Source organism: Oncorhynchus nerka, linkage group LG25 (assembly GCF_034236695.1).
Source record: "Oncorhynchus nerka isolate Pitt River linkage group LG25, Oner_Uvic_2.0, whole genome shotgun sequence".
Classification (NCBI taxonomy): domain Eukaryota; kingdom Metazoa; phylum Chordata; class Actinopteri; order Salmoniformes; family Salmonidae; genus Oncorhynchus; species Oncorhynchus nerka.
In genome coordinates this window covers 15444266-15460731 of record NC_088420.1, presented here as the reverse complement: position 1 = coordinate 15460731, position 16466 = coordinate 15444266, and the positions used below count along the sequence as shown (strand labels likewise).

Sequence of the window (16466 nt, the reverse complement as noted above, 5' to 3'; positions counted from 1 at the left end):
GATCTTCCTTACCACCTACAGAGGATCCATTGTATCTTCTCCATTGACAGGTATCATTGACTTATGGCATCAATAATTGTCGTAAAAAAAATTAAAAAAACATTTTATGTTAAAAGAATATCTGTTAAATAATTTTCTTACAGGGTGGCACCAGGAACTCTGGTCACAATGCAGACACAGTGGACTTATAAGAGACTCATTTCAATACCATGTCTAGACACGACAAACGTAGAACAGATAGTGATGGATCATATCACCCTTGACTTCCGCTTTTGGACATTAACAAGGCAACACTCAATCCAGGCAAAGCGCTTTTTGGGGTTCCAGGCGGGGGGGGGGGGGGGCATTTGATTAATTGTTCAGCAGTTTTATGGCTTGGGAGTAGATGCTATTAAGGAGCCGTTTGGAACTAGACTTGGCGCGCCGGTACCCCTACCTTCATGGAATCATAGACAATCGTATCCACGCAGCTTGGAGGCAGCCGTGACAACAATATGAGGCGAAAATGTGCATTGATGTGTGCGCCGGAGCTACCAGGCCATTAGTGAATCAAGTGCGCATTGTGCTTTAATGTTAATGTATGTATTGATTTCTAATATTAAAATAAAGAGGAAAATCAACTGTATACATTCCAGTCTACAGGTGATCTGTCCAAAGTGGAAATGACCCTAATTACACCCCACACATGCTTACAGAAATGTCCAATGATGCACAAGAAATGACTGGAATACAATCGGACACTGGGTTTAACGCACATAAGGCGCAGTAAACCCACAATAAAAGTTTACATGGGTAGTGTTAGTTGTGATAATCAAATTTCAGACAGATTCTAGATTCAGTAATGTGACTTTGTAGTGTAGACGGCCGGTGGCACGCGCAGGCTCCGACGCAGCGGAGAGATGGTTTTAGATGCATCTCTCACTGTGGTGGGGAGATAGGTTTTCCGCTACCTTCTTCAGCGCATGTCATTGGAGACTTAATTAAATAGACGGCAGTTCAGTGAGAGTGGACGGTTTGCTGAGTTGATCTGACGCATTCAAACAGCATCGAACACTCAAAATGCGTGTCCTTCTCTATTGGATTATTTTCGTGACGTCTTTGGCTCCATCTGTAAGTATTTGAAGTGCTTTCTTCCACAATATGACTTACTGTACACAGATGTTGAGGACCGTATTGTGCATGCATTAGACTCTAAAAGTGTAAACAACTGCCGAAGCATTGACAATTAGGGTACACGCATGTATACAGAATAGGTTATCGCCTACATGTTTTGGATAGCTTAAAATGTCACGTGTATGATGAAGAAATACGCTGTGTACAAAACATTAAGAACACCTGCTCCTTCAATGATATAAACTGACCAGCAGAATTTAGGTGAATGCTATGATCCCTGATTGATGTCCATTGTTAAACCCACTTCAATGAGTGTAGATGAAGGGGAGGACACAGGTTAAAGAAGGATTTTTTAAGCCTTGAGACAATTGTAACATGGATTGTGTATGTGTGCCATTCAGAGGGTGAATGGGCAAGACAATATTTAAGTGCCTTTGAACAGGTTATGGTAGTAGGTGCCATGCTCACAGCTTTGTGTCAAGAACTGCAACACTGCTGGGTTTTTCATGCTCAACAATTTCCAGTGTGTATCAAGGATGGTCCACCACACTCAGTGTACACTTTCATGCATCCCTTTATTTTATTTTTTGAAATATCACACTTCGATGTAGCTGTGTATAAAAAATATATATATTATTTTTATATATATTTTTTTTTACCCCCTTTTCCTACCCAATTTTGTGGTTACGATCTTGTCTCACCGCTGCAACTCCCCAACGGCTTGGGAGAGGTGAAGGTCGAGTCATGCAGCCTCTGAAACGTGATCCGCCAAACCCGCACCTCTTAAAACCCACTCGCTTAACCCGGAAACCAGCTGCACCAATGTGTCGAAGGAAACACTGTTCAACTGATGACCGAAGTCAGCCTGAGGCAACCGGCCCACCACAAGGAGTCGCTAGAGCGTGAGGAGCCCATTATAATACATTTGAAAGACTGCAAGGAGATAGCTATATCAAATTTGAAGTGTGTGTCTGTACATGTGTTTTGCGTGCGTTTGCGTGTTTGTGTGAGTGTGGAGGGGTCTTTCATTGGTGTAATTAAATCCATGGCACGAAAGCCCCATAATGAATGAGTTTGTGCTGACACTGATTGTCTTCTAATAAGCCCTGCTCCTCCCCTCCATAGGGAAATTATAATTAAAGTTATTCTTCAAGGTTAATGTTAATCACATGGGACTACGTGGTATCTGCAGAGTAATGATGTGATTTATTAATGAATGTTGTTTGTGCCACAAGGCAGTCACCCTATATCCACATTTTGAAGTGTAGCCAGGCTATTAAATTAACTGTATCTCAATCATGAAATTAAAAGTAGACTGTGTGTTCCCATATAAAAGTAGGATTTGTGTTAGCCTGGTGGTCCCAGATCTGTTTGCAGACTCCTATGGCTGATGTGTGGCAATGACAATGACCATATAGCCTAGTAGTTGACAAGACAACACAATTAGATCTTGGACCACCAGGCTAGGTTTGTACTGAATTGTTGTTGGAATATACTGGTCATATATGACCGTGTTGGCTTTCCTCTTCCTCCACATGGGTGGGCCTATGGTAGCCCCGGGGCCAGTCTGTTTGTGCTATTATGCCAACTCCTTGTCATGCCAATGACAATGTCGTGTTCAGCTTCTCAATGACAGCTATGTCGTTTGCAAGAGCACAAACAGATGGGACCAGGCTAGGCATACGGTGCTCTGATTTAACTAGAGCCAAGGGTGATGTTGTCTCCGTCAAAATTAAATGTCATCAGTGAAAATGAAATGTGATCAGTGAAAATGAAATGGTGTTCTTGGCCCATTCACTTTTGCAGAGACACCTAATAACCTATATCTGGTCCACGACGTTAGTGTGAGTTTCTCCATGCTCATTAACAACCTTGATTAGGAGCTCACACTAACGACATGGACCAGCGCTAAAAATAGCCAAGCAAATACTCTATGTTCAGCTTGGAGGGTTATGACTGATTCCACTAGCCATTAGAGTCTGGTTACCAATGAACATACTTTATCTCCAAAGGTTTATGTATGTGACATCTGCCAAATTAAAACCATTGGATGGGTGTTTTACCAGCTGTTTTGTATTCCTGTCTCAAGCTAACAGTATGACAGTGTGTGTGTCCAGGATAATAATGGACAGAGTGATTACCTAACTAAACTTGGAGGTGACAACAGAGTGATTACCTAACGAAGCTTGGTGGTGACAACAACAGAGTGATTACAAACTAAGCTTGGTGGTGACAACAGAGTGATTACCAAACTAAGCTTGGTGGTGACAACAACAGAGTGATTACCTAACTAAGCTTGGTGGTGACAACAACAGAGTGATTACCTAACTAAGCTTGGTTGTGACAACAGAGTGATTACCTAACGAAGCTTGGTGGTGACAACAGAGTGATTACCAAACTAAGCTTGGTGGTGACAACAGAGTGATTACCTAACTAAGCTTGGTGGTGACAACAACAGAGTGATTACCTAACTAAGCTTGGTGGTGACAACAAAGTGATTACCAAACTAAGCTGGGTGGTGACAACAGAGCGATTACCTAACTAAGCTTGGTGGTGACAACAACAGAGTGATTACCTAACTAAGCTTGGTGGTGACAACAACAGTGTGATTACCAAACTAAGCTTGGTGGTGACAACAGAGTGATTGCCTAAATAAGCTTGGTGGTGACAGAGTGATTACCTAACTAAGCTTGGTGGTGACAACAGAGTGATTACCTAACTAAGCTTGGTGGTGACAACAGTGTGATTACCTAACTAAGCTTGGTGGTGACAACAGAGTGATTACCTAACTAAGCTTGGTGGTGACAACAACAGTGTGATTACCAAACTAAGCTTGGTGGTGACAACAGTGTGATTACCAAACTAAGCTTGGTGGTGACAACAACAGTGTGATTACCAAACTAAGCTTGGTGGTGACAACAACAGAGTGATTACCAAACTAACCTTGGTGGTGACAACAACAGTGTGATTACCAAACTAAGCTTGGTGGTGACAACAGAGTGATTACCAAACTAAGTTTGGTGGTGACAACAGCAGTGTGATTACCAAACTAAGCTTGGTGGTGACAACAACAGAGTGATTACCAAACTAACCTTGGTGGTGACAACAACAGTGTGATTACCAAACTAAGCTTGGTGGTGACAACAGTGTGATTACCTAACTAAGCTTGGTGGTGACAACAACAGAGTGATTACCTAACTAAGCTTGGTGGTGACAACAACAGAGTGATTACCAAACTAAGCCAAACTAAGCGTCTCTTACCTTATTCCATTCCGATGACCCAAGACCTCTAAATGCAGCATAACGAGAAAGAATTCTAAACACTGATAATAATAACAACAACAATAATAATTATAATATGGGTCTCTCTGTTTATCTGTTCACCCTCTCCCATTCTCTCTCTCTCTCGCTCTCTCTGTCACACATTAATTCATGTTCTGGAGACTATACATCTCTCTCTCTCTTTCCTACTTTCGTTCTTTCATTCTCTCACTCCCCCCCCCCCCCCCCCTCACTCTACAATCACAGATTTGGCGAGAGTGGAACGTTTGATTTACCGTCTGCAGTTATATGTCAAGAGAGCTCTCTTATTTGTCCATCTCTATGGCTATGTTCCAAATGGTGCTACAGTACCTCTCTGCCCCATGGAAACATCTGTAGAATTGCAGGAACACACACACATCTGTCTATCTTACCTCTCCCCAACAATTGTATCTATACTGTATATACTCTGCTCGAGTTTAGTGCTTTAGAGAACCCACTTTCTCCTCAATGGAGGTGCAGGCTGTACATAGGGATCCCTACTGTAGTCTACACTGTTGCACAGCCAGAGGTAGTAGCCTAGTATGGAATAAACATATTGCATTGAAGTGTGTGTGCTTCCTCTCTAAGCATAATAACTCAAATCCTCTCTCTCTCTCCGCTAATGTATCGCTCTCTCTCTCTCTATATATATCTCTCTCTCTCTCTCTATTTTTACTCCAATGTTTCCCACAGTTGTGTCAAGTTGGCTGGATGTTCTTTGGGTGGTGGACCATTCTTGATACACACAGGAAACTGTTGAGTGTGGGGGGAAAGCAGCGTTGGCCTGACCATACTACCATACCCCGTTCAAAGACACTTAAATATTTAGTCTTGCCCATTCACCCTCGGAATGGCACTCATACACAATCCATGTCACAATTGTCTCAATGCTTAAAAATCCTTCTTTAACCTGTCTCCTCCCCTTCATCTACACTGATTGAAGTGGATTTAACAAGTGACATCAATAAGGGATCATAGCTTTCACCTGGATTCACCTGGTCAGTCTATGTCATGGAAAGAGCAGGTGTTCTTAATGTTTTGGATACTCAGTGTATATTTCCTCTGTGGAATTGTGAAAATAATGATAATGCTCTGTTAGTGTAAGACCTGTTGGAAAAGACCACCTGAAATGTTAGCCTGTTTTGGTGAGATGGAGTTTTGGCCTGCCTGGTGACATCACCAGTAAATGAGTTAGTAGACCAATAAGAAAAAGAGTTCCAAACCTCTCTGCCAATAACAGCTAGTTTTCAGTTTTCCCCTCCCCGCTCAGACCACTTCCAAACAGTCCTAGCAAAATTCTTTCTTAAGAAATACATTTTTTCTACGAAGCAATTTTTGTTTCTTTTTGACCATTTTAATTGAAAACATTTACAGTAAGATACTTAATTGTTACCCAAAAATTATTTGATCTATATTTAACTAGGCAAGTCAGTTAAGAACAAAATCTTATTTACAATGACGACCTACACCGGCCAAATTGTGCGCCGCCCTATGGGACTCCCAATCACATCCAGTTGTGATACAGCCTGGAATTGAACTAGGGTGTCTATAGTAAGGCCTCTAGCACTGAGATGCAGTGTCTTAGACCACTGCACCACTCGGGAGACCTGTATTGACATACAAACTGCTACATTGAAACTTTAACCGCTCTTTATCCCTCATCCTCTGAAACATTTCTGTAGTCAGATTGAGACAGAAAGGCACTGCAAACAATATAACCAGGTAACTGGGTCAAGTATTACAAAAATGACTAAAAAGTGTTTTTACCGACAAAGTTGGAAGTTGAGCATTGAACTCCACCATGATATCTGACTGATTTCATTAAATTGTAGCACTTGGCTCTTCACATCAGAACATTTGGTCACATTTGGCAATGCACCCAGAGCGTTGGGCCAGTAACCGAAAAGTTGCTGGTTCCAATCCCCGAGCTGACAAGGTAAAAATCTGTTGTTCTGCCCCTGAGCAAGGCAGTTAAGCAGCTGTTCCCCCTGGGTGCCGAAGATGGCGATTAAAGCAGTCCCCCGCACCTCTCTGATTCAAAGGGGTTGGGTTAAATGCGGAAGACAGATTTCAGTTGTACAACTGACTAGGTATCCCCCTTCCCATACACCCTTAATATGGTATGACATCAGATTGTATTTGTCACGTGCTTTATAAACAACAGGTGTAAACTAACAGTGAAATTCTTACTTAAGGGTCCTTTTCCAACAATGCAGAGTTAAAGATAAGACAAAAATATAAAATCAAATTAGAAATAGTGACACAAGGCATAAATAAACAGTGAATAACTATAACGAGTAAAAAATAACATGGCTATATACAGGGAGTACCAGTACTGAGTCTGTGTAGGGGTATGAGGTAATTGAGATAGCTATGTACATATTATAAGGATTTGTGAAGCATCTTTAAAGTGCTTATGAAGACGTTATGTATGCTACATAAAGCCTTTAAAAGTTGTAATGCCTAAAGTGGGACTGAACATTTCTATTGGGTAGCCTTCATTTGAAGAGTGAAGAATTGACAGGAAACAGGAAAACAATATGTAACCTTTTTCAGTGACAAGACTGACATATGGGTGTGTGTATGAGAGAGACCCCGACCAACCTGTGAGTTATCTACACTTTTCTACTCCAGGGAGATTATGTCGTCGTTGGTCCTCGTCTTATCCAAAGAAATAAAGTCCTTTATCAGAATCAACGTGACCTGGTTTTTCAAAACGACAATGATCCATTTTATAGCAACTGCCAAACCAGGAGACAATAACGTCTGGTGGGAAATATTCCCATATGGAGAATTTGACAAGCGTGTTACTGACACACACATGTTGTTATTGTTGATGATATTGTTGTAATGAAGCCAATAAGAGCAACCAGTGTAAATTCTCTACACAAACAAGTTCAAAGGTCAATTACAGTAGTGATGTGGTTAGCATTAGCTCTCTTAGCGTTTTCCAACATGGCCGACAACATGACCTGCATATTTTACAAATGTAAACATAAACCCTGAGATGATTTTAGTTGAAGTGACTATGCCACTAGCTACATCATACAGAACACACATTGCTCTCCTCTTCTGGTATCCTTTTTTCTCTACTCTTCTACCCAGAGACTTGTAATAACCTAACAGTGATCCAGACAAACACAGAGTGACTCTACTCTGCTTATGCTCAGTTCCATATTGATCCCTAGACCCTAGACCCTAACCCCTAGCCCTACACCTTAATCCTAACCCCTAGACCCTACACCCTAGGCACTACTGTAGATCTGAGAGGATTGGATAGATGGAACCAATAGGCCTATGGCATCCAATCAGAACCAATAGGCCAATGGCATCCAATTAGAACCAATAGACCTATTGCAACCAATCATAAGCGATTACCGTAACGCCGATATGTAGCCAATCCTCTCAGATTAAGACAAGTGTCTAGGGGGCGATATGGAATTCAGAGTGTGTCGGTAAAAGCCACAACTGTCCGTGTCTGAAATCTGTCTTGCCCACTATTTACTAAAAGTATAAGCTAACTATATAAGCTAACTTTTTTTGATGAATTTAAGCAAAATTCTCCAAATTAACTCCCCATGGAGAACTTCCAGAAATTTTTCGGAAATTTCCAGGAAAGTTTCCGACCCTTTGCAACCCTAGTCAAGATCGAGGGAAAGATGAACAGAGCAAAGTACAGAGAGATCCTTGATGAAAACCTGCTCCAGAGCGCTCAGAACCTTAGACTGGGGTGAAGGTTAACCTTCCAATATTACAACGACCCTAAGTACACAGCCAAGACAACACAGGAGTGGCTTCGGGACACGTCTCTGAATGTCCTTGAGTGTCCCAGCCAGAGCCCAGGCTTGAACCCAATCAAACATATCTGAAGAGACCTGAAAATAGCTGTGCAACGACGCTCCCCATCCAACCTGACAGAGCTTGAAAGGACCTGCAGAGAGGAATGGGAGAAACTCCTTAAATACAGGTGTACCAAGCTTTTAGCGTCATACCTAAGAAGAATCGAGGCTGTAATCTCTGCCAAAGATGCTTCAAAAAAGTACTGAATTAAGGGTCTGAATATTTATGTAAATGTGATATTTTCATTTTTCATTTTTAATACATTTGCAAAAAAAACAGACCTGTTTGCGCTTTGTCTTTATGGGGTATTGTGTATAGATTGATGAGGGGAAAAAAACAGTCTAATCAATTTTAGAATAAGGCTGTAATATAACAAAATGTGGAAAAAGTCAAGGGGTCTGCATACTTTACAAATGCAGAGTATGCCCATCCACACAACCACTCAACATATCCTAAAACTAGCAATTCCACAAACATACTCTCACACACGGAAATGGAAGAAATATGCGTGTGTTGCTTCCTCCAGTCCTCCGTTCACGCAGGCACACGCGCACACGAACGCAGGCACACAAAATGTTTTCCCCGTACCTGCTTAGCCTTGTAAAGAGCACTGTATATATTATACTTCCCACCTAGAAGATAATGGTTTCATATGTCTGGTTACTTTATCTGATCATCCAGGCATCACATAATCATCTATGCAGGTGTAACTGAGCCTCAGACGCTTAATATTCAGGCTTTCCTAACTTGAAATTCATAAAACTCTTATCAACATTTGCATAAAATAACACACCAACAGTAACTCTTGAACCGTTCAAATTAGTCACCAAACCAACTTTCACATATTCAGGCTATCTTGTCCACCGCCACAAAAATAATTTTTAAAGAGCTGAAGCAAGTCACACAATTTTACTTCATGGAAAATTACCATCTAGTTTATGTGTATATCTTAGATGATTTTATAAAATGCAATTTATTTTTAGAAGGACTATAGGTAAAGGGAATTTAGGTAAAGGGACTGTAAGTATAAGACTGAGTGTATAGGATTGGATGTATATGACTGTACAGTAGTTATAGGCAGATAGATTGATGGAAAGATAAACTATAGTAGATAGATCCATAATCGGCATCTAATTTCAAGGTACAGGTACTTAGTAATTCAGAGCAGTCTAGGCCTAAGTTAAAGGGCTCTAAGGGTTTGCCTATGTACATATTGACTTCAGGCGACTTGGCATGACAATGACCTGCCACCCTAATTGTAAGGAATGTGGCATTTAGAGAAAACTCAATGAATTAATGTCTCTCGTTCGCACTTCCTCTCGCCTGTCTCAGTAACCTACAACACAAGGCCAAATCTACACTGGAGTTGCTTACCAAGAAGACAGTGAACGTTCCTGAGTGGCCGAGTTTGACTTAAATCTACTTTAAAATATATGTCAAGACCTGAAAATGTTTGTCTAGCAATGATCAACAACCAGTTTGACAGAGCTTGAAGAATAAAACAAAAACAAAAAAACAGGCAAATGTTGCACAATCCAGGTTTGGAAATCTGTTAGATCCGTGACATACCTAGTGGATGTGCAATAGTACAAGGGAATTGAGGTAGACGTGTACAGTTGAGGTCAGAAGTTTACATACACTTAGGTTGGAGTCATTAAAACTCGTTTTTCAACCACTCCAAAAATATCTTGTTAACAAACTATAGTTTTGGAAAGTCGGTTAAGGACATCTACTTTGTGCATGACAAGTAATTTTTCCAAAAATTGTTTACAGACATTATTTCACTTATAATTCACTGCATCACAATTCCAGTGGGTCAGAAGTTTACATACGCTAAGTTGACTGTGCCTTTAAACAGCTTGGAAAATTCCAGAAAATGAATTAATGGCTTTAGAAGCTTCTGATAGGCTAATTGACATAATTTGAGTCAATTGGAGGTGTACCTGTGTATGTATTTCAAGGCTTACCTTCAACCTCAGTGCCTCTTTGCTTGACATCATGGGAGAATCAAAAGAAATCAGAAAAGACCTTGGAAAACAAATTGTAGACCTTCACAAGTCTGGTTCATCCTTGGGAGCAATTATCAAACTCCTGAAGGTACCACGTTCATCTGTACAAACAATAGTATAAACACCATGGGACCACGCAGCCGTCATACTGCTCAGGAAGGAGATGCGTTCTGTCTCCTAGAGATGAAAGTACTTTGGTGCGAAAAGTACAAATCAATCCCAGAACAACAGCAAAGGACCCTGTGAAGATGCTGGAGGAAACAGGTACAAAAGTATCTATATCCACAATAAAACCAGTCCTATATCGACAAAACCTGAAAGACCTCTCAACAAGGAAGAAGCCACTGCTCCAAAACCGACTTAAAAAAGCCAGACTACGGTTTGCAACTGCACATGGGGACAAAGATCGTACTTTTTGGAGAAATGTCCTCTGGTCTGATGAAACAAAAATAGAACTGTTTGGCCATAATGACCATCGTTATATTTGGAGGAAAAAGGGGGAGGCTTGTAAGCCGAAGAACACCATGCCAACCGTGAAGCACATCGTCATGTTGTGGGGTGCTTTGCTGCAGGAGGAACTGCTACACTTCACAAAATAGATGGCATCATGAGGTACGAAAATTATGCGGATATATTGAAGCAACATCTCAAGACATCAGTTAAAGCTTGGTCACAAATGGGTCTTCCAAATGATCAATGACCCCAAGCATACTTCCAAAGTTGTGGAAAAATGGCTTAAGGACAACAAAGTCAAGGTATTGGAGTGGCCATCACAAAGCCCTGACCTCAATCCTATAGAAATTGTGGGCAGAACTGAAAAAGCATGTGCGAGCAAAGAGGCCTACAAACCTGTTTCAGTTACACCAGTAATCCTACCAAATACTAATTGAATGTATGTAAACTTATGTCCCACTGGGAATGTGATGAAATAAATAAAAGCTGAAATAAATCATTATCTCTACTATTATTCTGACATTTTACATTATTTAAATAAAGTGGTGATCCTAACTGACCTAAGACAGGGAATTTTTACTGGGATTAAATGTCAGGAATTGTGGAAAAACTGAGTCTAAATGTAGTTGGCTAAGGTGTATGTAAACTTCTGACTTGAACTGTACATATAGGTAGGGGTAAAGTGACTAGGCAATGGGATAGATAATAAACAGTAGCAGCAGCTTATGTGATGAGTCAAAAGGGCCAATGCAGATGGTCCGGGTAGCTATTGGTCAACTATTTAACTAACCATTTATAGCAGTCTTATAGCTTGGGGATAGAAGCTGTTCAGGGTTCTGTTGGTCTTGTTGGTTAATTTTCCTTTCTCTGACATTCGGGATACAGACTCTGTCAATGTCAAGTTGTTTTATGTTCTTTTTTTCCTTGGGAATCGCCACCTTCAAATTTCAAAAATGTCATTTCATCTGGGTGCACTTAAAATGAATAATAAAATGTGCAGACATCTCAGCTAGTAGATAACATTCATTCCTTTCTTCAATGGCCATTCAGGTGGGTTTCTGGAGGGAGACGTGAGTGTTCTTCCATACACTTAAGAGAAGAATAATTGGTTTTGTTTCTATGGTTTCAACTTTTGGTTCAATATTTGCCTCACTTTCTGTTTCTCTTTCTCTCCCCGACCCATCTCTCTCGCCAGGATCTGTCCAGTCTGCACCCAGACTGCGAATATATATTACAGCTGGAGAGAGAGGAGCGGCATTGTCTTCAATACATCGCAGAGCATGACAACAACCACAGTACACTAGGTATCGGTGTCACTATCGTCTTAGAATGAGCCATTACATTTTCTCACTCTCCAGTTTACTGCTCATCTCAATGAATAGTCAGTCATAATATGATATATAGTATGTTCACATGTAAACATGAGAGTCTGGCATTGAATAAATGGTTTATAGACAATAGTTTGTTGAAAGAGCAGATTCCAAAACAATTCTAGTGTAAAAGTAGTAAGTCTATTATAAAATGTCAAAAGAGAGCAGCTACAGTGCATAGTTGAGGTGAACTATCCCTTTAAGATCTATATACAGGGCATAGTTGAGGTGAGCTATCCCTTTAAGGCCTATATACAGGGCATAGTTGAGGTGAGCTATCCCTTTAAGGCATATATACAATGCATAGTTGAGGTGAGCTATCCCTTTAAGGCCTATATACAGGGCATAGTTAAGGTGAACTATCCCTTTAAGGCCTATATATAGTGCATAGTTGAGGTGAGCTATCCCTTTAAGGCCTATATACAGTGCATAGTTGAGGTGAGCTATCCCTTTAAGGTCTATATACAGTGCATAGTTGAGGTGAGCTATCCCTTTAAGGCCTATATACAGTGCATAGTTGAGGTGAGCTATCCCTTTAAGGTCTATATACAGTGCATAGTTGAGGTGAGCTATCCCTTTAAGGTCTATATACAGGGCATAGTTGAGGTGAGCTACAGTGCATAGTTGAGGTGAGCTATCCCTTTAAGGCCTATATACAGGGCATAGTTGAGGTGAGCTATCCCTTTAAGGCCAATATACAATGCATAGTTGAGGTGAGCTATCCCTTTAAGGCCTATATATAGTGCATAGTTGAGGTGAGCTATCCATTTAAGGCCTATATATAGTGCATAGTTGAGGTGAGCTATCCCTTTAAGGCCTATATACAGTGCATAGTTGAGGTGAGCTATCCCTTTAAGGCCTATATACAGTGCATAGTTGAGGTGAGCTATCCCTTTAAGGCCTATATACAGTGCATAGTTGAGGTGAGCTATCCCTTTAAGGCCTATATACAGGGCATAGTTGAGGTGAACTATCCCTTTAAGGCCTATATATAGTGCATAGTTGAGGTGAGCTATCCCTTTAAGGCCTATATACAGTGCATAGTTGAGGTGAGCTATCCCTAGGCCTATATACAGTGCATAGTTGAGGTGAACTATCCCTTTAAGGCCTATATATAGTGCATAGTTGAGGTGAGCTATCCCTTTAAGGCCTATATACAGTGCATAGTTGAGGTGAGCTATCCCTTTAAGGCCTATATACAGTGCATAGTTGAGGTGAGCTATCCCTTTAAGGTCTATATACAGTGCATAATTGAGGTGAGCTATCCCTTTAAGGTCTATATACAGGGCATAGTTGAGGTGAGCTATCCCTTTAAGGTCTATATACAGTGCATAGTTGAGGTGAGCTATCCCCCTATACAGGGCATAGTTGAGGTGAGCTATCCCTTTAAGGCCTATATACAGTGCATAGTTGAGGTGAGCTATCCCTTTAAGGCCTATATACAGGGCATAGTTGAGGTGAGCTATCCCTTTAAGGCCAATATACAATGCATAGTTGAGGTGAGCTATCCCTTTAAGGCCTATATATAGTGCATAGTTGAGGTGAGCTATCCATTTAAGGCCTATATATAGTGCATAGTTGAGGTGAGCTATCCCTTTAAGGCCTATATACAGTGCATAGTTGAGGTGAGCTATCCCTTTAAGGCCTATATACAGTGCATAGTTGAGGTGAGCTATCCCTTTAAGGCCTATATACAGTGCATAGTTGAGGTGAGCTATCCCTTTAAGGCCTATATACAGGGCATAGTTGAGGTGAACTATCCCTTTAAGGCCTATATATAGTGCATAGTTGAGGTGAGCTATCCCTTTAAGGCCTATATACAGTGCATAGTTGAGGTGAGCTATCCCTTTAAGGCCTATATACAGTGCATAGTTGAGGTGAACTATCCCTTTAAGGCCTATATATAGTGCATAGTTGAGGTGAGCTATCCCTTTAAGGCCTATATACAGTGCATAGTTGAGGTGAGCTATCCCTTTAAGGCCTATATACAGTGCATAGTTGAGGTGAGCTATCCCTTTAAGGTCTATATACAGTGCATAATTGAGGTGAGCTATCCCTTTAAGGTCTATATACAGGGCATAGTTGAGGTGAGCTATCCCTTTAAGGTCTATATACAGTGCATAGTTGAGGTGAGCTATCCCTTTAAGGTCTATATACAGGGCATAGTTGAGGTGAGCTATCCCTTTAAGGCCTATATACAGTGCATAGTTGAGGTGAGCTATCCCTTTAAGGCCTATATACAGGGCATAGTTGAGGTGAGCTATCCCTTTAAGGCCTATATACAATGCATAGTTGAGGTGAGCTATCCCTTTAAGGCCTATATAGAGTGCATAGTTGAGGTGAGCTATCCCTTTAAGGCCTATATACAGTGCATAGTTGAGGTGAGCTATCCCTTTAAGGCCTATATATAGTGCATAGTTGAGGTGAGCTATCCATTTAAGGCCTATATATAGTGCATAGTTGAGGTGAGCTATCCCTTTAAGGCCTATATACAGTGCATAGTTGAGGTGAGCTATCCCTTTAAGGCCTATATACAGTGCATAGTTGAGGTGAGCTATCCCTTTAAGGCCTATATACAGTGCATAGTTGAGGTGAGCTATCCCTTTAAGGCCTATATACAGGGTGCATAGTTGAGGTGAACTATCCCTTTAAGGCCTATATACAGTGCATAGTTGAGGTGAGCTATCCCTTTAAGGCCTATATACAGTGCATAGTTGAGGTGAGCTATCCCTTTAAGGCCTATATACAGTGCATAGTTGAGGTGAACTATCCCTTTAAGGCCTATATATAGTGCATAGTTGAGGTGAGCTATCCCTTTAAGGCCTATATACAGTGCATAGTTGAGGTGAGCTATCCCTTTAAGGCCTATATACAGTGCATAGTTGAGGTGAGCTATCCCTTTAAGGTCTATATACAGTGCATAGTTGAGGTGAGCTATCCCTTTAAGGTCTATATACAGGGCATAGTTGAGGTGAGCTATCCCTTTAAGGCCTATATACAGTGCATAGTTGAGGTGAGCTATCCCTTTAAGGCCTATATACAATGCATAGTTGAGGTGAGCTATCCCTTTAAGGCCTATGAGGTGCATAGTTGAGGTGAGCTATCCCTTTAAGGCCTATATACAGTGCATAGTTGAGGTGAGCTATCCCTTTAAGGCCTATATATAGTGCATAGTTGAGGTGAGCTATCCATTTAAGGCCTATATATAGTGCATAGTTGAGGTGAGCTATCCCTTTAAGGCCTATATACAGTGCATAGTTGAGGTGAGCTATCCCTTTAAGGCCTATATACAGTGCATAGTTGAGGTGAGCTATCCCTTTAAGGCCTATATACAGTGCATAGTTGAGGTGAGCTATCCCTTTAAGGCCTATATACAGGGCATAGTTGAGGTGAACTATCCCTTTAAGGCCTATATATAGTGCATAGTTGAGGTGAGCTACAGGCCTATATACAGTGCATAGTTGAGGTGAGCTATCCCTTTAAGGCCTATATACAGTGCATAGTTGAGGTGAACTATCCCTTTAAGGCCTATATATAGTGCATAGTTGAGGTGAGCTATCCCTTTAAGGCCTATATACAGTGCATAGTTGAGGTGAGCTATCCCTTTAAGGCCTATATACAGTGCATAGTTGAGGTGAGCTATCCCTTTAAGGTCTATATACAGTGCATAGTTGAGGTGAGCTATCCCTTTAAGGTCTATATACAGGGCATAGTTGAGGTGAGCTATCCCTTTAAGGCCTATATACAGTGCATAGTTGAGGTGAGCTATCCCTTTAAGGCCTATATACAGGGCATAGTTGAGGTGAGCTATCCCTTTAAGGCCTATATACAATGCATAGTTGAGGTGAGCTATCCCTTTAAGGCCTATATACAATGCATAGTTGAGGTGAGCTATCCCTTTAAGGCCTATATAGAGTGCATAGTTGAGGTGAGCTATCCCTTTAAGGCCTATATATAGTGCATAGTTGAGGTGAGCTATCCATTTAAGGCCTATATATAGTGCATAGTTGAGGTGAGCTATCCCTTTAAGGCCTATATACAGTGCATAGTTGAGGTGAGCTATCCCTTTAAGGCCTATATACAGTGCATAGTTGAGGTGAGCTATCCCTTTAAGGTCTATATACAGGGCATAGTTGAGGTGAGCTATCCCTTTAAGGCCTATATACAGTGCATAGTTGAGGTGAGCTATCCCTTTAAGGCCTATATACAGGGCATAGTTGAGGTGAGCTATCCCTTTAAGGCCTATATACAATGCATAGTTGAGGTGAGCTATCCCTTTAAGGCCTATATACAATGCATAGTTGAGGTGAGCTATCCCTTTAAGGCCTATATAGAGTGCATAGTTGAGGTGAGCTATCCCTTTAAGGCCTATATACAG

At 41.0% G+C, this 16466-nt stretch overlaps 1 protein-coding gene across 1 annotated transcript in view; it reads left to right on the top strand.

Moving 5' to 3' along the window:
- The first annotated feature begins 10254 nt into the window (after nt 1-10254).
- The window catches only part of ghrhrl (growth hormone releasing hormone receptor, like), a 67948-nt gene continuing 61736 nt past the window's right edge, over nt 10255-16466 (top strand). The window contains exons 1-2 of the mRNA XM_065009921.1: nt 10255-10353; nt 11914-12022. Of these exons, the coding sequence (XP_064865993.1) occupies nt 10255-10353; nt 11914-12022 (208 nt within the window). The remainder of the gene's footprint in view (nt 10354-11913; nt 12023-16466) is intronic.